The following is a 26,197-nucleotide window of genomic DNA, read 5'->3' as shown; positions in this document are numbered from 1 at the left end:
GATTTAAAATGACCATTTCAAGGAGCTGGTAAAGACACACATATAGTTGGAGTTATACGTACACTACTATGAAGACACATACATCACTTTTGTGTTGGTCCCTTGATTTTGTGTGACTGTGAAAGTTCAATCTCAAGGTCATAACTGTGTAATTTAACTAGTTTGCAGCCATTATAGAATAACAGAATAAACTATGTAAGACTTGTGTGTTAGTCGAGGATAAAGTGGTTCACTTTTGGACAAAATGGATCAAATATCAAGGTTACACTGAACCATAATAAAAGAAATAAACATTTGGGTAAATTTTACATGAACTGCGGTTATACACGTTGCATTCTCTGAGTGCCCATTCTTCCATTTATTGTAAAACTTACTTGATCTCACAGTGGCACCACATGTCAGCCTTAGAAAAGTGTATGAAATCATTTGGAATACTCAGCACCTCTGTGTTCATTATACATATAATTGATGGTCATAATGATAAATTGGGAAAGACCTTACCCCTATGGCGGTGGGGTAATTTTTTAAATAGTTTCAACTTAATCTGTTTTATCCTTCATGTTTCAAAGTCATACATGAACATATACAGGAATGATGTTACATTATATACATATATACATGTATAACATTAAAAACACAAGCAACCAGAGAACATCAACAATATTCTGGTGTTGACATGGGTGCCACTGTAGGCTGTATTCACTAAAGATAAGCAAGAGTTGTTTCTTAAGCCCCTTTCATACCAGGCTTGCATACAGTTGCGTTGCAATGCGTGTGGAGTACACTGGAAAATTGCACACATTTGGCGTAGTCCCTGTGTAGACTGGTGTGTGATTGCGTGTGTTTGCATTCCAAGTCTTGCTTAGACTTGCATTGCTGCCACTTATGTAGCCATGGCTGCTATTTTCTGCTTCTGTAGAAGTGCGCTCCGTTCTCAAAATGGTTCATGAAAGCAAATGGCACTCACGTTTTCCGATGTACAGTGGGACACACTGCTGTCTCGTCATGGCTCGTAACATCAGATCACAACGTTTAGAGTCTGTTGTGTGCCCCTCCCCCCAAAAAAAAGAAAAAAAAAAAAGGAAAATATTGCCATACTTAAACATCACGCTTCTTGTTTGAGCATGAGAGAGAGAGAGAAAGAGAGAGAGAGAGGGAATGCGCTCTGTTATCAAAACGTCACATGAACGGACTCACGTTGCATGCAGGGAGAGAGAGAGAAGAGAGAAACAAAGTTGTGGAAATAATTTCTGAGTGCTGGGTCGGCAACCGTGCACACGTTGCGTGCATGGGAAGTGGAGATGGGCAGTTAACCTGGATGTGGAAATGTCCTCTCGCTGGCGATCGGACCGTAAGAAGGAGTTAATGGACTTTAACGTGCCACAATCGTGACAGACTGGAGGAGGTGAAAAATGATGCAAAGCAAAGCAAAGCTGCTTCTGGCAGCCGCATGTGCGACCCGTCGTGAGAAGTGAACGGTGGATGCTGGGCATGTTCTCCTGCTGGCGATCATCCGTAAGCAGGAGTTAATGGACTTTTTAACGTGCCACAATCATGACAGACTGGAGGAGGTAAAAAAAAAAAAAAAAATGAAGCAAAGTGAAGCTGCTTCTGGCGGCCGTGCACTACCCACCGTGAAAAGTGATCGGGGGACCGTGGACATGTCCTCCAGCTGGCGATCGGTCCATGAGGAGTGGAGGTGCACTAGCTCAGTCTTGTGTAGATTTACAAACAGTTGCAGTGTGTTGTGTAGACTTGCTTAAACACTGTGTACTTTCTGCGTCCAGTGCTCTACGCTGAAAAAATAAACCTGTTTAATTTCTTACATCCTCCTCACATAGACCTCAGCATACTGCTGCATAGGAAGCAAAAACTTGGCGTAGAGTTGCTTAAAGTCGGTCTTGAGCTGGTTAACTCAGCGTAGACGGTACGCCGCAATACGCAATTCTACATTGGCCCCAGTGTGAAAGGGGCTTTAGTCAAAAATTATAAATTAGCATAACACAAAATGCTCCTATCCCATCAGCCAACGCCACACTGAGAGCTTCAGGAATGCCATCAGTACAGAACGTTATCTTCACAGCAGCTAAACAGGTGAGGTCAGAAGGTCAGATCTGCAGTCTCCAACATGAACAGTACGATGTTGTCACAGTGGTACCACGAACCTTCCTTTGCCTTTACAGGTCCCAGCACCCGGACTGAACTCCATGTCTGTGTATGACAACTGGATCAAACATTCAAACAGAACCAGTCCGACTCACGGAACCATACCTAAGTAATAACTCACACGGACACATTTCTGTGAGGACACGTGTTCCTGGATATGAGTCAAAGAGGTGGTGTTGCCACCTGACAGAAGATTTCTGAAGGTTTTTATTTTAACTCCAAAATCTGGTTGTTGGTTTGTCTTTGAGCTGAACCTAAAAGCCTCACCAATCGTAAGCTACAGATGTAAAAAAAATTGACACAATTGGACTTTTGGCTTCATGTTGGAATCCTGGGCAAGATCCCAAACAATTTGACCAGACAAAAGCAAAAGGCAACATCAGCAGACAAAGTGACTTCTTTGACAAAGAGCCCAGTCACAGTGCATCTGTAGAGTGTCACATTACAGACCATGGATTCAGTGGTGGAGTTAAATGTGCATTACCGCAGCATTATGGGACTGCCTGAACAGCTGTTTTGCCAAATAAATTTAAAAGTAAGGATCCAACCTGATTTTTTAATAACAAAAAACCTCAAGTAGTGGTGGTCTTGGTGGCCATTAGACTCGGGCTGTGAAAATGAGAGAAACTGACCATTTTTTTTTATCTTTATCTATTCACTTGCTGCATCTAACAAGGTACATGTTTAGGCATCTCCAAAGCTGAAAAACAATGATTCAACATTGGTTGGTAAGGTTAGACCTAACTCGTGTGAAGCACCTTGAGGCGACTTTGTTGTGATTTGGCGCTATATAAATTAAATAAACTGAAATTGATGCCATGCATGATGAATTAACACCACATATTTTCAGAATACTTTTTTTCCCAATTAAACTTCCATTTTTAACACTGTAATTTTCATTGTTTCAGCCTCATTCAGTTCTGTGAAATGTACATCATATTAATGCATTGTGTTTGCATTTCACAGTGTGGGATACCTGACAGGAGCAGGTAGTGATTATGCTGCCTTTGTCCATTACCTGGGAATCACTGCCATGGACATTGCATACACGTATGACAGGGTATGTAAGATGTATCTAATTGTGTTATCTGTTAACTGCATGATTCTACTCAGGGAAATTTCAAATAAAGCTGCAGGTCATTAAAGGTGGTACCAATATGCACCACAAGTCTTCAATTTTTAATGCAGTCAACTGTATCAAAGTCAGTCTGCAGTCAACTAACCTTTGTTAGGCACTCCTAACAAAGGTCAGGTAGTGTGGCAGAATGTGGCAAGGCATTACAGATGTACTGGTGTTAAGCCATGGTCCCACCAAATAATGAAGGATGAATAATGAGCCATGCAACGTTTTTTTTTTTTTTTTTGCATAATGCAGAATGAGAGCGGCACGCACAAAAGAGCGATTTGGCAGACATAACACAAAGTTAAAAGTTGTATCACAGTGACTGTAAGCCGTGGAAGAAAGAAATTATTTATTTATTTATTTTTGGAAGTGATCCACAGTTGCGGCAGCACGCACTCTTATTGCAGTGTCTTTTTTTGGACTGCATTAGAAAAAAAATGTGACAACATCTTGAATGGATGCTGTGAATTGAAAACTCACACTTTAAAGGGACCAAGAGTGGGAGGGCTGGACCAAACCCTTGGCTAAATGTGCACCAACGTCATGTTATCATGGCACTACATGGATCACATGTGGCTTGACGTGGATCATATGCGGCGACACGAGCCACTCGAGGCTGGACAGGGCTTAAATGACAGGTCGGTCGTGGCTCACTGGAGGCACACGCGAGGAACAGAGAGGCACATAGAGGTGCCTTAGTAGTGGATACATGATGGCTTAAAACATGGACTATTCTTCAAATAATCACTGACACACCCATGCGTGGCTCATTATTCATGGCTTATTATTCAGTGGGACTGAGGCTTTATGCTTTGCAACATCCACCACACTACAGAATGGATTGGGATCCTTGAAGGCAAGCACCCCTGTAGACATCTGGGGGCCTCATGTACAAAGGTTGCTGATTTGACACAGGTTCGCGCATCTGACACAAAGTTATTCAGCGGTACCCAAGGGTCCTCTGAGGAGACCTAGTATCAAGAACATCCGACCATTACCTTAAGTCACCCGTTAGTACCCAAGTTTCAATCACACAGTAAGACAGAAGGCATCAGGACCCTAAAGACTTGCACCTTCGTTCTCCTACAAAGGCACTGACAGATAAAACAAAACAAATATATTAATTAATAAGAATGTCTTAAGTCTATTCATAAAAACCTCAACAGAACATGACTGCCTGACGTCAGGAGGTAAACTTTACCAAAGTGCACAAAATGAAAATGTTCTATGATCTGCCCTTTATTTCCAATCTTTTGAAGTGCATAAGTGGGCACATATGGCTGCACCAACTCAACTATATAATATTGTGTATGACCATTAAATATCTTGTAAGTCATTGGCACTTAAAGTCTGGATCTCAATCTTGAGTCAAGATGCAAACACAGACACTCTCAGCTTCTCAAATATTGCAATCAGGACATCCATTTATTCCACAAAGATCACAGCATCATCCATGAAATCAAAGTGATTAAACATTTCCTCACCAACAAAGGCACTTAAAGCACAGGCTTGCACAACACCCAGTTCATGCAAGAACAGAACAAAGAAGGATTTTTATTATTTCTTGGTCCACATCAACATTTAACATGACGAATCCCAATTATTCAGTGACGTAATCGTATTGGTATTCCACTTCATACAGACTAAAACGAAAGCTCGGATTTACCCTGCATACCACACAGCGTTTGACACCTTTGACTACTGCTCTCAGTTTATTGATCCTGGTGAGTACTGATTTTATTTTCATTAGTAGAAATCCCAATTTGTATATTTTAACTTTTTGTGTAAATCTATAAACAAACAGATGCATAATTTCTCAGCAAATGACCAAGCCATTTGAAGTGGAAATCGTTTTATTTTCTGTCTTTTAATCCAACACCTTTATTCACAGGATTTTTAAGTCACCAGGCTGTTGCCAGGACAGCAGGAAACGTCCTGATCCGATTGGCTGACAGCCTGGTGTTGCCATTAAATTTCAGTGATTATGCGGAAAGTCTTGAAAGCTATCTCAAGACGGCTTTGGACCTTTACCAGAATCAGCTAAATGCTCAAAACATCTCCATGGGTAAGAGAAGATGTGTCTGTATCGAATATAAAATAAGTAAAATAAATTATTTAGAGTGTTTTTGGCTCACTATGCAAATAATCATAATATATTTCTTATTCGGTGCTATTTTAAGTGATGCTTTAAAAAAATGGTATAACCAAGTGCTTTGCAATCTGAAAGTCAGGAGCTGCTGCATTATCCTGCAGTGTCACTGAGTTCGATGCACTATACTGTTTTGTGCATGATGTTTGCTGCTTTCAGGACTGCAGGTGGTCATCCAGCCAATTCCTTTTTGGGGTCGGTGGTGGTATATTGGCAGTTCAGCCACTGTAAAACACTGTGCAAATGCTGAGCTTTACAAAGTCTCTTTTGTTTCCTCACTCTGTGGGAGTAACTCTCCTGCTGCCTTCCATCAAGGGGTGAGATGTATGATGAAGAGAGCGACAGAATGCCACATGGATCCTCTTCTCTGGGAAGGAGGAAACCATTGCAGAGAAGACCTCTGAAGGTGCTGTCTCTGGAGGATGGACACTAGTGTGGTGCTGAAGGGGTGTCTGTTGCACGGTGGCATCCAAGTCCAAACCTAAGTCATCTCATGTTTGGGCACATCATCCACTGCAGCCCAGAGAGCTTTAAGCATTGCATTGTCTCTCTGAGGATGAAGATCATGAAGCCACCAGATCTTGGTGGGTGTATATAAATTGAATACGTATATAAGTTTGGTCTTGTTACTCCAGTGGTTAGCATGCCGACTGAATGGCAGTTGCTGTGATGTAATAAGTCCTTCCACTGGTGTCAGATATCAGCCCCATCAATGAGCGTATTGAGTCTCGGACGTAAGCATTCTTTTGGTGTCCTGTTGTCTTAGTCTACCCAAGTGCAGGGAGTGACAGGTCTGTGAGTGAGATTTTTACTCCCACCTTCTCATCTTGTCAGTGACATTCATGTTTTCAGTACTTCAGCATTTATGCTGGAGAAGAGCTTTCATGTAAACTTAAAGATGTTGCCTGCACATCCAACTGAATACCTTCACTGACAAAGATTTAGGAAATGAAAAACACATCTAGTAAGACAGACCCAGCAATGTGCTTAAAGTTCACTGAGGCGTAGCGGTTACAAGGGTAATAAACAGCGTGAAATCTTTGCTCTACAGCATATTTGTTTTGTTCCAGAACCCCTCAAACATGCAGTGGCTCATTTCCGCAGTGCAGCTGCTCATCTGGATGAAGTGATTCACGGATCTGATCTGACAAATGAAACGTAAGCGCGCACACACTTGTAGCATTTAAATTAGAATGACAGTCGCTGGTTTTATGTCTCTCACGTTCTTAGTGTCTCAATTTCAGACCTCTGAAGGTCCGAAGAATCAATGATCAGCTCATGCTTTTGGACCGGGCTTTCTTGGATCCTCTGGCTTTCCCAGATAAATACGGATTCAGGTAACCTCGTGTCCAGATTAGCACATTACTGCATGTGGACTCTTGAGCCACAAAGTCATTCACATTTCTTTCGTTCTACTGCCACCTTCAAATATAACGTTTTATTACACTTATTTATACTTGGATGTTTTATTATTGGTTTGTTGTGTGTTAATTACTTGCAGTAATTTAAATAAATCTCATTTAATTTTTTTTTTGAGAAATGCTTAGTATAAACACAATATAAATTGAAATAGTGAAGTCTTTAAATTCTATTTGGTACATCTGGGACCTAACTTGGACTGGTTGAAGCTGTTATTGGGGACAGTGTCTGGGACCAAAGATGGTCTCTGAGTTTTGAGACAATCTCACTACCTCCTTCAAACACATGACACTGCTCATTATTACCTCCGCCAATTATCGTTCCACCCGTTTCTTTGTGTTTGAACAACCTCAAGCCCACAATTTAACATATATCGTTATGAAATTTTTACAGAAGATTCATATCCTGCTAGGCGAGAACTGATTCAATTTTCAAGATCAAAGGTTAAAGTCAGGAAAAATCTCTATCTTTAACATTGAAGTAATTTTCAAAAATTCACAACTCTGTCAAAAAAAGACCAGATTTATTTTATCTTTGAGAGCCTGGTGTAGGATGGTATCCTTTATTGACTGACAGTTTGATTCGGATCACATATATATTACAGATTTTGTGGCCATTTAAATTTAATATTGAAAACCACATTTAATCTATATTTTACATTATATCTTAATCAAACATGCCCCAATCACTCTCATATTTGAACGTGAGGAGCAGAATGGCACTCACTATCACTTGACAAAGTCTGATCCGGATCTGATCCGGATTGTGGACTTTGTGGCATTTGAATGTAATATTGAAAAGTCCATTTGGTGTACATTTTGCATTATATCTCAATCAAAAGTGCCTCAGTCACTCTAATTTTTCTGCTATGGGTTTACCTGCACCACCAAAATTGGATGGAGGTCCCAATTTTATTCCTGTTTATCTTCCAGTTATCTGTCGGAAACAAAGTGCCAAAAAGCAATTGTGCATAGCAGAGATAACCAATGTTCTGTGAAAATGATCTGAAAAAGAATTCAGAAACTGAAAAAATAAAAAAATAAATAACATGAGAAACATGAACTAAATACACATGCCTGACATTTAATCACATCCTATTTAGCTTATGAAAAGCTGTTGTTATTTCAGTTTCAAGGGCGAGCCCACAAATGCAGACAGAGGATGTAAGTGAAAAATCATAGGTGATTTATTTGTCAAAAACCCACATGAAAGCAGTCCAAACCAATGATGAGAAACTAACCCGGACTCAAATAACAATAACACAAACCAGGATGCAGGCAGAGGGTGGCAACAAACAAACTGGATAACAACAGGATGGTGCAGGTGGCAAAACATGCAGAGAAAAATCACAAAAGAAAAGCACACAACCTCTAAAGACACGGCTAAACACAGGGTTTGATAGGAAGATCCGAAAAGGCATACAAATACTCATGACGCAAATCTAGGAGAATGAACGTGGGAACAAAGCCAGCTTAAATACCATATGATTAACAAACAACAGGAAATTAAGAAAACAGGACAAAAGACACACGTGGAAATCAACAGAAAAGAAGGTGATTTAAAACTAAACAGACATCAGTAGGTGAGTGGAAAAATAAAACCGAACACTAACCAAAAACACAGAGAGACAGCAGACTCACAAAACTACAATACATGATGCAAAAACAAAACGTGGGGCTCAACCGTGTAAAGTGAAACAGTAGAAAACAAATGTAAAGACTTAAGGCACCTTGACCTCTGCACGCATTTAACCCCCACACTGCCATGCAGTTCATCATACCAATGCAATCTGCTTAGTTCCACTGGATGCGGTGTTACATAAAATAATTATTTTGTAATAATTTTCTAATCGCTCTCGGAATCACAGAGGAATTATCTGCAGTTGCAGCTTTTCTCCTGTGCTTCATGAGGGGCAGAAAGCATTTGGAATCATCTCAAATGTAATTATTTATAATATTTATCTTGTAATGGATTGGTAAAACCACTATTTTCATTCCTTCTTATGTTTTAGATAATGTACCGTAAAACTATGTTTTTTTATAAATGTCATAATCATTCAGATGCGCTGCGGTGCTGCAATGAGACGTACTGACTCACAGTGACAGTGTTTTCGAACAGATTCCGCAACTTTCACATCTAGTTCACAAAATTAATGCATGTCAGAGATTTTGAACATTTCAAAATTTTCTTTGAAATTTTGAAATTTGCCATTCAGCTCACGCACAGTTTACTCTCTGGCCAGATTGCGTGCCAGTGCAGGGATCAAATTTGCGCAAGTGTCAAGGTACCTTTACAACAAAATAAGAAAGCAACCAATACACAAACTACAACAAGAACTAAACAGTGACCACAACTAAATTCATAAACCAAAAGCAGAAAACTGATGTGGAAGTCAGAGGTGGATGAAGTGTGAACTGGGGGAATCTCACATGAGACAACAGAGACAAATGACAAAATTCAGAGACCTGGAGAGAAGAGACATGACACAGACAGAACACAATGACATTTAACAACAGGGCAAGCCACAACAAAAAGCCAAATCTAACAGGACTTTGACCTTGAAAATTTTTCCGAGGTAAAATTTTGTGGAATTGGAAAATAGTGTTGGCGGAGATTTGTGCTCTATGACTGCAGTGTTTCTTCTTTTTTTTTTGCCTTGTTTCTGTGCTTCCTCTTCATCTCTGAGTCTCACCTTCTCTGCCGTCATTGACACTTGATGACCCTTATTTAATTTGCATATTTTCATTTGTGTCATACAGACATGTTATCTGGGCCTCAAGCAGTGCTGGTAAATCCACGTTCCCAGGCCTGGCTGATGCCTTTTTTAAGGCAGAGTTATCTGGACTGCCTGCTGACTGGGAAAAGGTGCACTACCACCTCTCAGTCCTGGTCCAGGCCATCGAGGGTGCTGCTGAGACGCTCGTTGATGTCATTTAAATGAAAAAGAAAGATGTAAAACTCCACTAACTCAGGGACTTTTTTTTTTTTTTAGAAGGGAACGTACTGAGACATGAGCATGAAAACCTGCTTTGGCTTAAAGTTTTCTGTAAACTCCAACTGGGCATTGATGTGTTTTACTCAGTTATTTTATGGTTACTGCTATTAGTTTCATGGAAACTGGTTTGAAAAATCTTTATATTTAAAAAATTCATAGGAATTTCTAGAAATATGCTTTTGCTTTGTCATTTTGGAGTCCTGCATGTCAGCCAATGAGGGGAAGAAAAAATGATTTAAATAGCATAAGACTGTAGCATAAAATATAATGCCTGAAAACTTACTAAATACACTGTAGCTGAGGTATTGTGATGTTTCAAGGTCAGTGGACAGGCAAGTCTGTACTTTATCATTTCACTTGTTTTCTCAGTGTGCTGAAATATTATTTAGCCAAGTCATTTGATAGGTAGAACTTTGTTTACCACAATTACCACAGACAAAAAATGATGACGTCAAAGTAATTGAAAATAAGCAATCAGATCCCTAAATACCAGTAGTTGCACAATAATATAATTTTTGTTATTTGTCTCAACATACCACCACAATGGAGTCAACATGAAACAATCAATATGTGTTTGTAGTCTAGACTTACAAATTTAATTAATAATTGGTGCAACAATCAAAAGTTGCACAGTTTCTCCAATTACAGTCAAGAAAGACTCCTGTAACTACATCAGATGTGTTTGGATGTCTTGGTGACGGTCCTCATCAGTCTTCTTACATGATCAATCAATCAATTTTTTATATAGCGCCAAATCACAACAAACAGTTGCCCCAAGGCGCTTTATATTGTAAGGCAAGGCCATACAATAATTATGTAAAACCCCAACGGTCAAAACGGGATGGTTCAGGGTGACCTGATCCAGCCCTAACTATAAGCTTTAGCAAAAAGGAAAGTTTTAAGCCTAATCTTAAAAGTAGAGAAGGGTGTCTGTCTCCCTGCTCTGAATTGGGAGCTGGTTCCACAGGAGAGGAGCCTGAAAGCTGAAGGCTCTGCCTCCCATTCTACTCTTACAAACCCTAGGAACTACAAGTAAGCCTGCAGTCTGAGAGCGAAGCGCTCTATTGGGGTGATATGGTACTACGAGGTCCCTAAGATAAGCTGGGACCTGATTATTCAAAACCTTATAAGTAAGAAGAAGAATTTTAAATTCTATTCTAGAATTAACAGGAAGCCAATGAAGAGAGGCCAATATGGGTGAGATATGCTCTCTCCTTCTAGTCCCCGTCAGTACTCTAGCTGCAGCATTTTGAATTAACTGAAGGCTTTTTAGGGAACTTTTAGGACAACCTGATAATAATGAATTACATTAGTCCAGCTTAGAGGAAATAAATGCATGAATTAGTTTTTCAGCATCACTCTGAGACAAGACCTTTCTGATTTTAGAGATATTGCGTAAATGCAAAAAAGCAGTCCTACATATTTGTTTAATATGCGCTTTGAATGACATATCCTGATCAAAAATGACTCCAAGATTTCTCACAGTATTACTAGAGGTCAGGGTAATGCCATCCAGAGTAAGGATCTGGTTAGACACCATGTTTCTAAGATTTGTGGGGCCAAGTACAATAACTTCAGTTTTATCTGAGTTTAAAAGCAGGAAATTAGAGGTCATCCATGTCTTTATGTCTGTAAGACAATCCTGCAGTTTAGCTAATTGGTGTGTGTCCTCTGGCTTCATGGATAGATAAAGCTGGGTATCATCTGCGTAACAATGAAAATTTAAGCAATACCGTCTAATAATACTGCCTAAGGGAAGCATGTATAAAGTGAATAAAATTGGTCCTAGCACAGAACCTTGTGGAACTCCATAATTAACTTTAGTCTGTGAAGAAGATTCCCCATTTACATGAACAAATTGTAATCTATTAGACAAATATGATTCAAACCACCGCAGCGCAGTGCCTTTAATACCTATGGCATGCTCTAATCTCTGTAATAAAATTTTATGGTCAACAGTATCAAAAGCAGCACTGAGGTCTAACAGAACAAGCACAGAGATGAGTCCACTGTCTGAGGCCATAAGAAGATCATTTGTAACCTTCACTAATGCTGTTTCTGTACTATGATGAATTCTAAAACCTGACTGAAACTCTTCAAATAGACCATTCCTCTGCAGATGATCAGTTAGCTGTTTTACAACTACCCTTTCAAGAATTTTTGAGAGAAAAGGAAGGTTGGAGATTGGCCTATAATTAGCTAAGATAGCTGGGTCAAGTGATGGCTTTTTAAGTAATGGTTTAATTACTGCCACCTTAAAAGCCTGTGGTACATAGCCAACTAACAAAGATAGATTGATCATATTTAAGATCGAAGCATTAAATAATGGTAGGGCTTCCTTGAGCAGCCTGGTAGGAATGGGGTCTAATAAACATGTTGATGGTTTGGATGAAGTAACTAATGAAAATAACTCAGACAGAACAATCGGGGAGAAAGAGTCTAACCAAATACCGGCATCACTGAAAGCAGCCAAAGATAACGATACGTCTTTGGGATGGTTATGAGTAATTTTTTCTCTAATAGTTAAAATTTTGTTAGCAAAGAAAGTCATGAAGTCATTACTAGTTAAAGTTAATGGAATACTCAGCTCAATAGAGCTCTGACTCTTTGTCAGCCTGGCTACAGTGCTGAAAAGAAACCTGGGGATGTTCTTATTTTCTTCAATTAGTAATGAGTAGAAAGATGTCCTAGCTTTACGGAGGGCTTTTTTATAGAGCAACAGACTCTTTTTCCAGGCTAAGTGAAGATCTTCTAAATTAGTGAGACGCCATTTCCTCTCCAACTTACGGGTTATCTGCTTTAAGCTACGAGTTTGTGAGTTATACCACGGAGTCAGGCACTTCTGATTTAAAGCTCTCTTTTTCAGAGGAGCTACAGCATCCAAAGTTGTCTTCAATGAGGATGTAAAACTATTGACGAGATACTCTATCTCACTTACAGAGTTTAGGTAGCTACTCTGCACTGTGTTGGTATATGGCATTAGAGAACATAAAGAAGGAATCATATCCTTAAACCTAGTTACAGCGCTTTCTGAAAGACTTCTAGTGTAATGAAACTTATTCCCCACTGCTGGGTAGTCCATCAGAGTAAATGTAAATGTTATTAAGAAATGATCAGACAGAAGGGAGTTTTCAGGGAATACTGTTAAGTCTTCTATTTCCATACCATAAGTCAGAACAAGATCTAAGATATGATTAAAGTGGTGGGTGGACTCATTTACCTTTTGAGCAAAGCCAATAGAGTCTAATAATAGATTAAATGCAGTGTTGAGGCTGTCATTCTCAGCATCTGTGTGGATGTTAAAATCGCCCACTATAATTATCTTATCTGAGCTAAGCACTAAGTCAGACAAAAGGTCTGAAAATTCACAGAGAAACTCACAGTAACGACCAGGTGGACGATAGATAATAACAAATAAAACTGGTTTTTGGGACTTCCAATTTGGATGGACAAGACTAAGAGTCAAGCTTTCAAATGAATTAAAGCTCTGTCTGGGTTTTTGATTAATTAATAAGCTGGAATGGAAGATTGCTGCTAATCCTCCGCCCCGGCCCGTGCTACGAGCATTCTGACAGTTAGTGTGACTCAGGGGTGTTGACTCATTTAAACTAACATATTCATCCTGCTGTAACCAGGTTTCTGTAAGGCAGAATAAATCAATATGTTGATCAATTATTATATTATTTACCAACAGGGACTTAGAAGAGAGAGACCTAATGTTTAATAGACCACATTTAACTGTTTTAGTCTGTGGTGCAGTTGAAGGTGCTATATTATTTTTTCTTTTTGAATTTTTATGCTTAAATAGATTTTTGCTGGTTATCTGGAAGCAGACACCGTCTCTACGGGGATGGGGTAATGAGGGGATGGCAGGGGGAGAGAAGCTGCAGAGAGGTGTGTAAGACTACAACTCTGCTTCCTGGTCCCAACCCTGGATAGTCACGGTTATCACTCAGGTTTGAGAATTGTCTTCTCCAGACAGATTTACTGTGCCATCCTGTTTATATTTCTTAATATATTCAGTGGCTTAGAAATGTTCATGTGTTATCCCATCTTGTCTTAAAAAGACTGGTGATTATGTGTATTAAAAAATACCTATATATTTGTTTTGTCCAATTTCTTCTAGGCTCTGAAAAATTCAATAACTACGTATACAAATGGCCATAATTCAAAAATGGTTAATGTAGTATTTTTGTTAAACAACCTGAAATTAAATATGAAAGTCTGCACTATAAGCACATCATGATTGCTTGATACACTGTTTTGTACAATGTAGTGTAAATGAAAGAAACAAACCAAATAAGTATAAAATTATCCAAAAAAAAGTCATCTGATCCTTGCTGCAGGCTCATTCTATGACCCACTGATGAGTGAAGATCCATTCATACACCCTCCAGTATTTATCAGAATACCAAAAACTGTTATGACAACAAAGAATGTTTGCCAAAGTGGGGACTTTTCCATTGCATGGGTCCAGTTAAATCTGGACAACAGACTCCCTGAGTAACAGTTTCTGCCTGGCTCTTCTGTTTTTACCTGGCACTATAAATCTTCATGCAGGAGTCTGTGGGTGCGTCTGTCGAGCCAGGACTGGAGCAGAGGAAGGTTTGTGTCCATCCAGCGGATGTTATCCTCAATGGTCTCGTAGGTTTGCTGAATACACCTCATCTCTGAACCCGTGTCTTCAGTCAATGAGCCAAAGAAGCTTCGCACCTTAACACATACAGGTTAGGTAGAACTCCAACAAACAACGCTAATTAAATGTTTTTGCATTTAACTGAAGTCAACTTGTTTAAAGGGAAAAGACAGTTCTCTACTTTATTCTAGCATTGTTGAAAACATCTTGTCTGATTGTAGATTAAATAAAACAAGGTGAAGACTAAACTAGAAATCTAGTTGACTTTGAGTCAACTTGCATGTACAGTAGTGTTCAGAATAATAGTAGTGCTATGTGACTAAAAAGATTAATCCAGGTTTTGCGTATATTTCTTATTGTTACATGGGAAACAAGGTACCAGTAGATTCAGTAGATTCTCACAAATCCAAAAGACCAAGCATTCATGATATGTGCACTCTTAAGGCTATGAAATTGGGCTATTAGTAAAAAAAAAAAGTAGAAAAGAGGGTGTTCACAATAATAGTAGTGTGGCATTCAGTCAATGAGTTCGTCAATTTTGTGGAACAAGCAGGTGTGAATCAGGTGTCCCCTATGTAAGGATGAAGCCAGCACCTGTTGAACATGCTTTTCTCTTTGAAAGCCTGAAGAAAATGGGACGTTCAAGACAAGCGTAGTTTGATTAAAAAGTTGATTGGAGAGGGGAAAACTTATACGCAGGTGCAAAAAAATTATAGGCTGTTCATCTACAATGATCTCCAATGCTTTAAAATGGACAAAAAAAACAGAGAAGTGTGGAAGAAAATGGAAAACAACCATCAAAATGGATAGAAGAATAACCAGAATGGCAAAGGCTCACCCATTGATCAGCTCCAGGATGATCAAAGACAGTCTGGAGTTACCTGTAAGTGCTGTGACAGTTAGAAGACGCCTGTGTGAAGCTAATTTATTTGCAAGAATCCCCTGCAAAGTCCCTCTGTTAAATAAAAGATGTGCAGAAGAGGTTACAATTTGTCAAAGAACACATCAACTGGGCTAAAGAGAAATGGAGAAATATTTTGTGGACTGATGAGAATAAAATTGTTCTTTTTGGGTCCAAGGGCTGCAGACAGTTTGTGAGACGACCCCCAAACTCTGAATTCAAGCCACAGTTCACAGTGAAGACAGTGAAGCATGGTGGTGCAAGCATCATGATATGGGCATGTTTCTCCTACTATGGTGTTGGGCCTATATATCGCATTCCAGGTATCATGGATCAGTTTGGATATGTCAAAATACTTGAAGGGGTCATGTTGCCTTATGCTGAAGAGGACATGCCCTTGAAATGGGTGTTTCAACAAGACAATGACCCCAAGCACACTGGTAAATGAGCAAAATCTTGGTTCCAAACCAACAAAATTAATGCCTCGCAGATGTGAAGAAATCATGAAAAACTGTGGTTATACAACTAAATACTAGTTTAGTGATTCACAGGACTGCTAAAAAAGCAGTTTGAACATAATAGTTTTGAGTTTGTAGCATCAACAGCAGATGCTACTATTATTGTGAACACCCCCTTTTCTGTTTTTTTACTAATAGCCCAGTTTCATAGCCTTAAGAGTGTGCATATCATGAATGTTTGGTCTGTTGGATTTGTGAGAATCAAAACCTGGATTAATATTTTTAGTCACATAGCACTACTATTATTCTGAACACCACTGTACCTTCTATTTGACAGAATCTTCAATGATTTTCTGTTAAAAAAAACAAAAAAAAAACTCTTTTATAGAACAATTATTCTACAACACTGTCACCAGGAACACTGGTTCCAAACCCTTTTTTCCTCAGAGACCCCTTTGCCATCCCACCTCATGCATGCAAACCCTCAAAAGGTAGTTTTGTTTCATTTTAACACATATACAACTTTAACTTCAAGGTACCCCCTCCCCACACTTTTTATTCATCCCACCCAAAACACTTGATCTTTTTAATTAGTTTGTGCTGTCCAGGACATGTGTTATTATGACTTTATTTAATATATGCACTTCTATTTTTTGAAAACATTACAGCAAATAATAACCCATGCCAAATCCTTGCAATCTTTTGTGACCCCGTAAAGAGGTCTCTGACTAATTCTGACTGACTCTCCATGTAAATCTCTTTGAGGAAACAGTTGGTTCTGTCTTGTTCCATTCGATTTCACAGATGAAAATGGGCTTAAAGATTTCCAACAAATTGATTCATACAGCTGACATATTGCTCTATGACACATCTACTAAGGCTTTGTATTTTGCTCTTATGCTTTTGTTTAACATATAAAGAGTGTTTTTTTAAGTCCACATGGGTTGGCCAGCCTTTGGATGTATGACACTGTATCAAGCAAAGTGCTGAACCACCATAATAGTGCAGTCTGAAATATACTTCCAGCAGTTCATCTCCATTGGATTTGTAGATTTGAAGAAAAGCAGCCCAATTTTTACTAATAGTGTTACTTAATAGAAATTAATACACTTCCCACTGTGTGTACAGAGAATTGCTCACCTCATCCAGCATCTCCTTGGTAGAGTACTGGTTGGTCACCCCGGTCACCATGTGTGATAAGGAGTTGGTTCCCAGGTCAAACCTACAGCATCAAAACAAACAGTTACACATATGCAGTTCCTAGTTTTGCATTTTCTGTGATATTGTGTTTTTTTTTTCTGATGCACACAGAATTTGTTCGGAACAAAATCCACTTTATATGAAAAACAAAAAATAGTGCCTTGCCTTTAAATCTTAAAAGAATTTCACAAGAGCACAAAATGTAACTTGACAAGCCAGCAAATACTGTCAATAATCACAAGGAATTACAATGTACACCTTATCTTACGTTTCCTCACTGTGTACTGTATGCACTGCTACTTTGTACACCATCAAGTATTACTAATACAGCAATCTTTTCTTATATACAGTTGCAAATTATTGAATATGTCTTTATATTCATCCTCTAAAGCGTTTGTAAATTCTAAAAACCCTTACAAGTCTGGAAAGAGACCAGGTCAAGTCTGGGATCATACACCACTACTGTGCATCTCTGTATTTACCACACAAGGAAACTGCTGTGGGTCGTGGTGGACATTCATCCAGACAGAAAACCGGTCTATTCCTGTCTCCCTGAAGTAGCCATTTATCGGCACAGACCGGCACTGCTGCGGGGGAAACTGGAGGACGCAGGTGTGGATGGACACCTCGCTGCCTGGACCATCGACTACCTCACTGACCACCCGCAGTACGTGCGGCTGCGCGGCTGTCAGTCTGAGGTGGTAAGGTGCAGCACCGGGGCCCCCCAGGGCACTGTCTGCTCGCCTTTCCTCTTCACCCTCTACACCTTGGACTTCACCTACAACACAGAAAGCTGCCACCTACAGAAGTTCTCTGATGACTCCGTCATTGTGGGTCACGTGTCTGAGGGGAACGAGCTGGTCGGTCATCACAGACTTTGTGGACTGGTGTGAGCGCAACCACTTGTGTCTCAACACCAGTAAGACGAAGGAGATGGTGATCAACTTCAGGAGGAAACCACCACCTCACAAACCGGTGAAGATCCAGGGGGAGGACATAAAGACTGTAGGTAGTCTCACATACCTGGGTGTTCACCTCAACAGCCAACTGGACTGGACTCACAACACCGACGCCCTGTACAAAAAAGGTCAGTCGCCTCCACCTCCTGAGGAGACTGAGATCCTTTGGAGTGAGCAGGTGTCTGCTTAAGACCTACGACTCTGTTGTAGCCTCAGCTCTCCTCTATGCTGTCGCCTGTTGGGCCCCGGGCAGCACAGAGCAGGAGAGAAAGAGAATGACAGTCCAGCTCTGTCCTGGGCTGTCCTCTGGACTCTCTGGAGGAGGTGGCTGAGAGAAGGGTGTTAGCCAAGTTCAAATCCATCATGGACAACTCCTCTCACCCTCTGCACCAGACTGTAGTAGAGCTGACCAGCTCCTTCAGTGACAGACTGAGGCACCCTCAGTACAAGAAGGAACGATACCGCAGGTCGTTCCTCCCTGCTGCTGTCAGACTGTACAATAACACTGTGAAATAACCACATGCAATAATATGTCCACAAATCACATGCAATATTAATATTAATATGTCCACATATCATGTGCAGTAACAACTCGTTTACAAATCCCAGCACTAATGTCACCTTACCACACCTAAACTCCATTTCACATATTAGAAAGAAGATGCTCCTATCTCCTTTTCAATCCCAATCATGTTTATATATATGCATATATATATGCATATATATATATATATATATATATATATATACACTCAACAAAAATATAAACGCAACACTTTTGGTTTTGCTCCCATTTTGTATGAGATGAACTCAAAGATCTAAAACTTTTTCCACATACACAATATCACCATTTCCCTCAAATATTGTTCACAAACCAGTCTAAATCTGTGATAGTGAGCACTTCTCCTTTGCTGAGATAATCCATCCCACCTCACAGGTGTGCCATATCAAGATTCTGATTAGACACCATGATTAGTGCACAGGTGTGCCTTAGACTGCCCACAATAAAAGGCCACTCTGAAAGGTGCAGTTTTGTTTTATTGGGGGGGGATACCAGTCAGTATCTGGTGTGACCACCATTTGCCTCATGCAGTGCAACACATCTCCTTTGCATCATCCGTGAAGAGAACACCTCTCCAACGTGCCATACGCCAGTGAATGTGAGCATTTGCCCACTCAAGTCGTTTACGACGACGAACTGGAGTCAGGTCGAGACCCCGATGAGGACGACGAGCATGCAGATGAGCTTCCCTGAGACGGTTTCTGACAGTTTGTGCAGAAATTCTTTGGTTATGCAAACCGACTGTTTCAGCAGCTGTCCGAGTGGCTGGTCTCAGACGATCTTGGAGGTGAACAAGCTGGATGTGGAGGTCCTGGGCTGGTGTGGTTACACGTGGTCTGCGGTTGTGAGGCTGGTTGGATGTACTGCCAAATTCTCTGAAACGCCTTTGGAGACGGCTTATGGTAGAGAAATGAACATTCAATACACGAGCAACAGCTCTGGTTGACATTCCTGCTGTCAGTATGCCAATTGCACGCTCCCTCAAATTTTGCAACATCTGTGGCATTGTGCTGTGTGACAAAACTGCACCTTTCAGAGTGGCCTTTTATTGTGGGCAGTCTAAGGCACACCTGTGCACTAATCATGGTGTCTAATCAGCATCTTGATATGGCACACCTGTGAGGTGGGATGGATTATCTCAGCAAAAGAGAAGTGCTCACTATCACAGATTTAGACTGGTTTGTGAACAATATTTGAGGGAAATGGTGATATTGTGTATGTGGAAAAAGTTTTAGATCTTTGAGTTCATCTCATACAAAATGGGAGCAAAACCAAAAGTGTTGCGTTTATATTTTTGTTGAGTGTACATTTGTTGTTTTACAGAATGATCAAGCCTACTGAGTACAAATTTGTGACTGGCTGACTGACTTCTTGATGATGGTGTGCCAATTAGTCCGGAGAAAATTCCAAGCCAGTTTGTAGCCATGAGGGTTCCTGCCGACTGAGGTGATCACACCTGGAAGGTCATGAGTCTTCATCACATCCCCATGCAGGCTCTGCTCCATTATCCTGTAGACAGAGAGACAAATGCTAAATAGAAGAAAAGTAGACAGGAAGGAGAAATAAATGCAAAATCTTCATGGAGGTATACTGAAGCATTCTATTTTACTAAAGTATGCACCACTGGAGCTTGTCCTGCAGTGGGCTGATGCACATGGCGAGCTTCAGGCGGCTTTTGACAGACATTTGCTGTGACTGGCGATACTTTTCAAACATGAAGTCAAAGCCTTCTGGTGTTTGAGCTCCAACAGCAAACACAGCCATGGTGACATCAGCAGGAAGGCTGAAAAAACAAAGGCTCACAGTTTATAGGCTTCCTGTGAAGTTTTGCAAGTCTTTACAGTGCAGATACAATAAATACTCAAATATAATCAAATACATGTACTATTTTGCAACTTCATTCTCAATGTGTAGTTATACAGAAAATACATCAATCAAATAATTAGGATGAAAAAAGAAATAAACAAGTATTTGCAGAAAACAGATTGCTCCTATCTAGCACCATGAACACTGACCTCATGTTACCATCCGAGTCCCTCCACTTGTTAAAAAGATGGGTGGCTTTGGTGACACATGGAGGGTACTTCCTGACGCAGGCAAACAGCAGCAGGTAGGTTCTCAGTACTCGCTCTGACACAGAGCCAGAATCGGTCCACTCCTGCTTGTTAATCAGCCCGAGGAATACATCCACGATGTAACTCTGCAAAACAGACAGCCGATTTACAGAAAAACTGCACAAGTGGTTCCAAGATATTGTGCGCCCGAAAAGATGTCAGACAAAGTTCTTTGCATCACTTCAAACCAGAAGAGGACACATAACAATTCAGTGACAGTGCTGGAAACAAACACTACACAAAGGTGATATTGGTAGCAGAAAGACAGTCTTATATTTGATAGAAATTAGAATTTATTTACAGATGAGATTTAACATTTTCTTCAAATTTTCTAAATTGCTTTTTTAACAGCACTTATTCAACATCCTAGTCTTATTTTGGATGCTTACATTATTTGACTTTGTACTTGGAGGGTGATGATTGTATAAAAAAGTAGAGGTCAATGAGGAATAAATTAGTCCAGAAAATGGAGAAAAAAAAGAAAAAGACCAGCAACAGTGGCAGTGCAGGCGGAAAGAAACTCCCTGCCTCGTTCCCCACATCACACCCCAACTATTCCGGTGGTAAATTGCATTGTGACACCCACCAAAGCAAGGAAGAACTTCAAAAGGTCATGCCCACGTTGACGTGATTGCGTGGCCATGGAGTTACGGAGTTGCAGAAGCATAAATCAGGCTTACTGCACCATTAAGATGGATACAAACTGCCATAACCAAGAAGACAAGCTGTTTACCACTGTGTTACATCACCTTTCCTTCTAACAACACTCAATAAGCATTTGGGAACTGAGGAAACTAAATGTTGAAGCTTTGTAGGTGGAATTCTTTCCCATTCTTGCTTGAAGTACAAGTTCAGTTGTTCAACAGTCCGGGGTCTCCGTTGCTGTATTTTGCGCTTCATAATGCACCACATATTTTCAATGGGCGACAGGTCTGGACTGCAGGCAGGCCAGTCTAGTAACCACACTTAGAATGTGGCTTGGCATTGTCTTGCTGAAATAAGCAGGGACATCCCTGCTTATTTCAGCAAGACAATGCCAAGCCACATCGGGACGCAGGGACGTCCCTGAAAAATACGTTGCTTGGATGGCAGCATGTGTTGCTCCAAAACCTGGATGTACCTTTCAGCACTGATGGTCCCATCACAGATGTGTTAGTTGCCCATGGTATGGGCAACTAACACACCCTCATACCATCACAGATGCTGGCTTTTGAACTTTTCGCTGGTAACAATCTGGATGGTCTTTTTCCTCTTTTGTCTCTTTTGACACGACGTCCATGATTTCCAAAAACAATTTGAAATGTTGACTCATCAGACCACACCACACTTTTCCACTTTGCGTCTGTCCATTTCAAATGAGCTCGGGCCCAGAGAAGGCGGCGGCGTTTCTGGATTTTGTTGATGTATGGCTTTCGCTTTGCATGGTAGAGTTTTAACTTGCACTTGTAGATGCTGCGACGAACTGTGTTAACTGACAATGGTTTTCTGAAGTGTTCCTGAGCCCATGCGGTAAGATCCTTTACACAATGTCGGTTTTTAAGGTCACGGGCATTCAGTGTTGGATTTCGGCCTTGCTGCTTACGTGTAGAAAGTTCTCCAGATTCTCTGAATCTTCTGTTTATATTATGGACTGTAGATGATGGAATCCCTAAATTCCTTGCAATTGAACATTGAGAAACTTTGTTCTTAAACTGTTGGACTGTTTTTTCACGCAGCTGTTCACAAAGTGGTGATCCTCGCCCCATCTTTGCTTGTCAACGGCTGAGCCTTTTGGGGATGCTCCTTTTATACCCAATCATGACACTCACAATTAGTGTCCTCAGTTCCCAAACGCTTACTGAGTGTTGTTAGAAAGAAAGGTGATATAACACAGTGGTAAACATACCACTGTCCCAACTTTTTTGAAACGTGTTGCAAGCATTCATTTCAAAATGAGCAAATATTTGCACAAAAACAATAAGGTTTATCAGTTTGAACATTAAATATCTTGTATTTGTGGTGTATTCAGTTGAATATAGGTTGAAGAGGATTTGCAAATCATTGTATTCTGTTTTTATTTTCATTTCACACAACGTCCCAACTTCACTGGAATTGGGGTTGTAGGTTTAAACGCTTTTTTAACCCATGGGAACTCTTCCTACCCACCTAGCGGGCTCAAGAATACGGACAGCATGTATATAAGTGATATTTACACAATCAGGGTAGTAAACAACATATACAATAAATATAGTTACTACTAGGGATGTCCCAATCAGGTTTTTTGGCCCTGATCCAATTCCGAGTCATCTGATTTTGAGTATCTGCCGATACCGAGTCCCGATCTGATACTTTAAAAAACTGAATGAACAATGAACAAATGCTAAATATATAATATTTTCATTTTAATCACCTTATTTTATTATTTATCACTTAAACAGTGCACTTCTCCTTGAGGTAGCTTGAACAATCAATGAATAATCTACCAGACTTAAAAAAAAACATCTTCAATGCTCTTACTGAGGGAAAGAGGTTGTTTGCTAAAATCTCGCAATATATGATCATATATAATCATATTTGTCTAATAGATTACAGTTTGTTCATGTAAATGGGGAATCTTCTTCACAGACTAAAGTTAATTATGGAGTTCCACAAGGTTCTGTGCTAGGACCAATTTTATTCACTTTATACATGCTTCCCTTGGGCAGTATTATTAGACGGTATTACTTAAATTTTCATTGTTACGCAGATGATACCCAGCTTTATCTATCCATGAAGCCAGAGGATACACACCAATTAGCTAAACTGCAGGATTGTCTTACAGACATAAAGACATGGATGACCTCTAATTTCCTGCTTTTAAACTCAGATAAAACTGAAGTTATTGTACTTGGCCCCACAAATCTTAGAAGCATGGTGTCTAACCAGATCGTTACTCTGGATGGCATTTCCCTGATCTCTAGTAATACTGTGAGAAATCTTGGAGTTATTTTTGATCAGGATATGTCATTCAAAGCGCATATTAAACAAATATGTAGGACTGCCTTTTTGCATTTACGCAATATTTCTAAAATCAGAAAGGTCTTGTCTCAGAGTGATGCTGAAAAACTAATTCATGCATTTATTTCCTCTAGGCTGGACTATTGTAATTCATTATTATCAGGTTGTCCTAAAAGTTCCCTAAAAAGCCTTCAGTTGGTTCAGAATGCTGCAGCTAGAGTACTGACGGGGACTAGCAGGAGAGAGCATATCTCACCCGTGTTGGCCTCTCTTCATTGGCTTCCTGTTAATTCTAGAATAGAATTCTTCTTACTTATAAGGTTTTGAATAATCAGGTCCCATCTTATCTTAGGGACCTCGTAGTACCATATTACCCCATTAGAGCGCTTCGCTCTCAGACTGCGGGCTTACTTGTGGTTCCTAGGGTTTGTAAGAGTAGAATGGGAGGCAGAGCCTTCAGCTTTCAGGCTCCTCTCCTGTGGAACCAGCTCCCAATTCAGATCAGGGAGACAGATACCCTCTCTACTTTTAAGATTAGGCTTAAAACTTTCCTTTTCGCTAAGGCTTATAGTTAGGGCTGGATCGGGTGACCCTGGACCATCCCTTGGTTATGTTGCTTTAGACGTAGACTGTGGGGGGTTCCCATGATGCACTGTTTCTTTCTTTTTTTGCTCCGTATGCATCACTCTGCATTTAATCATTAGTGATCGATCTCTGCCCCCCTTCTCGGCATGTCTTTTTCCTGGTTCTTTCCCTCAGCCCCAACCAGTCTCAGCAGAAGACTGCCCCTCCCTGAGCCTGGTTCTGCTGGAGGTTTCTTCCTGTTAAAAGGGAGTTTTTCCTTCCCACTGTGGCCAAGTGCTTGCTCATAGGGGGTCGTTTTGACCGTTGGGGTTTTTCATGGTTATTGTATGGCCTTGCCTTGCAATATGGAGCGCCTTGGGGCAACTGTTTGTTGTGATTTGGCGCTATATAAGAAAAAAGTTGATTGATTGATTGAGTTGATATGACCCCATCCATCGTCCCATCAATACGGTGCAGTCGTCCTGTCCCCTTTGCAGAAAAGCACCCCCAGAGTATGATGTTTACACCCCCATGCTTCACGGTTGGGACGGTTTTCTTGGGGTTGTTCTCATCCTCTAAACACAGCAAGTGGAGCTGATTACAAAAAGCTCTATTTTGGTCTCATCTGACCACATGACCTTCTCCCATGCCTCCTCTGGATCATCCAGATGGTCACTGGGGAACTTCAAACGGGCCTGGAAATGTGCTGGCTTGAGCAGGGGGACCTTGCCGCCCTGCTGGATTTTAAACCATGACGGCATCGTGTGTTACTAATATAATCTTTGTGACTGTGGTCCCAGCTCTCTTCAGGTCATTGAACAGGTCCTCCTGTGTTGTTCTGAGCTTTCTCAGAATCATCCTTACACCACGAAGTGAGATCTTGCATGGAAACCCAGACCGAGGGAGATTGACAGTCATCTTGTGTTTCTTCCACTTTCTAATAAATAATCATAACAGTTGTTGTCTTCTACCAAGCTGCTTGCCTACTATCCTGTCGTCCATCCCAGCCTTGTGCAGGTCTACAGTTTTGTCCCTGGTGTCCTTAGACAGCTCTTTGGTCTTGGTCATGGTGGACAGGTTGGAGTGTGATTAATTGAGTGTGTGAACAGGTGTCTTTTATACAGGTAATGAGTTCAAACAGGTGTAATTAATACAGGTAAAGTGTGCAGAATAAGAGGGTTTCTTAAAGAAAAAGTAACAGGTCCGTGACTGCCAGAATTATTGCTGGTTGGTAGGGGATCAAGTACTTATTTCATGCAATAAAATGCAAATTAATTATTTAAAAATCATAAAATAAGCTTTTCTGTTTATTTTTATTTATTTATTTATTTATTTTTTAGATTCTGTCTTTCACAGTTGAAGGGTACCTACCATAAAAATTACAGACCTCTACATTGTTTTTAGGTGGGAAAATCTGCAAAATTGACAGTGGATCAAATACTTATTTCCCCCACTGTAACTGCAACAGACAAGGTGTAGCTGTGGAGAGACAGAAATCTGAGAGCTAGTAGAACAACAGGTAATATCAAACACCACAAGAAGAAGCTGATTCAGACTTAAAAAAATGTACAAATTTCCATGTTATTTTATTTGTCTAAAATTAAATGTCCAAGGTTCCTTATGTTAAACAAGAAATTATCTAATTTGAAATAACAGGTGATTTTAATTTACAGATGAAAGGTTTCTAAAGAACCATTTATTGATTTATTTAGCTATTTTAATTACAAGTGTTCTAAACTTTTTTAAACAGTAATCACAAATTTTGAGGTAACAAACAACAACAAAAACATTTCCAAGGATTTTTCTTCAGAAAACTGCTCTATAAATGAGCAGTCCTGTGACACGTTTCTGTTTTGTACAGATCAGTGGTTTCTGCCACTAGTCTTCCGTGTTTTGGCCCGATGCGTCGTTCCTATTGGACAGCGTGAAGCTACGTCACAGCTCAGAGCGTCGGAAGTTGGATTGGGTTGAACTT

The 26,197-nt window shown here is 40.2% G+C and overlaps 2 protein-coding genes across 4 annotated transcripts in view; one reads left to right on the top strand and one right to left on the bottom strand.

Moving 5' to 3' along the window:
• Positions 1-10,070, top strand: part of naaladl1 (N-acetylated alpha-linked acidic dipeptidase like 1) — a 43,476-nt gene extending 33,406 nt beyond the window's left edge. Inside the window, exons 12-19 of the mRNA XM_034170973.1 lie at positions 2,027-2,094; positions 2,184-2,275; positions 3,133-3,226; positions 4,932-5,013; positions 5,181-5,354; positions 6,509-6,596; positions 6,683-6,775; positions 9,617-10,070. Of these exons, the coding sequence (XP_034026864.1) occupies positions 2,027-2,094; positions 2,184-2,275; positions 3,133-3,226; positions 4,932-5,013; positions 5,181-5,354; positions 6,509-6,596; positions 6,683-6,775; positions 9,617-9,794 (869 nt within the window). The 3' untranslated portion in view covers positions 9,795-10,070. The remainder of the gene's footprint in view (positions 1-2,026; positions 2,095-2,183; positions 2,276-3,132; positions 3,227-4,931; positions 5,014-5,180; positions 5,355-6,508; positions 6,597-6,682; positions 6,776-9,616) is intronic.
• Positions 8,022-26,197, bottom strand: part of erap1b (endoplasmic reticulum aminopeptidase 1b) — a 53,459-nt gene continuing 35,283 nt past the window's right edge. For 2 of the 3 annotated variants that reach the window (XM_034170969.1, XM_034170972.1), the window contains exons 15-19: positions 20,584-20,768; positions 20,190-20,351; positions 19,937-20,077; positions 16,988-17,069; positions 14,309-14,565 (exon numbers count right to left, since the gene is read on the bottom strand). In XM_034170969.1, coding sequence (XP_034026860.1) covers positions 14,395-14,565; positions 16,988-17,069; positions 19,937-20,077; positions 20,190-20,351; positions 20,584-20,768 — 741 coding nt within the window. In that variant the 3' untranslated portion in view covers positions 14,309-14,394. Of the gene's footprint in view, positions 9,323-14,308; positions 14,566-16,987; positions 17,070-19,936; positions 20,078-20,189; positions 20,352-20,583; positions 20,769-26,197 lie in introns of those variants that run through there. The other variant, XM_034170971.1, reaches the window with a different exon arrangement.

Source organism: Thalassophryne amazonica, chromosome 5 (assembly GCF_902500255.1).
Source record: "Thalassophryne amazonica chromosome 5, fThaAma1.1, whole genome shotgun sequence".
In the NCBI taxonomy this organism is placed as follows: Eukaryota; Metazoa; Chordata; class Actinopteri; order Batrachoidiformes; family Batrachoididae; genus Thalassophryne; species Thalassophryne amazonica.
This window is presented reverse-complemented; position numbering and strand designations above follow the sequence as displayed.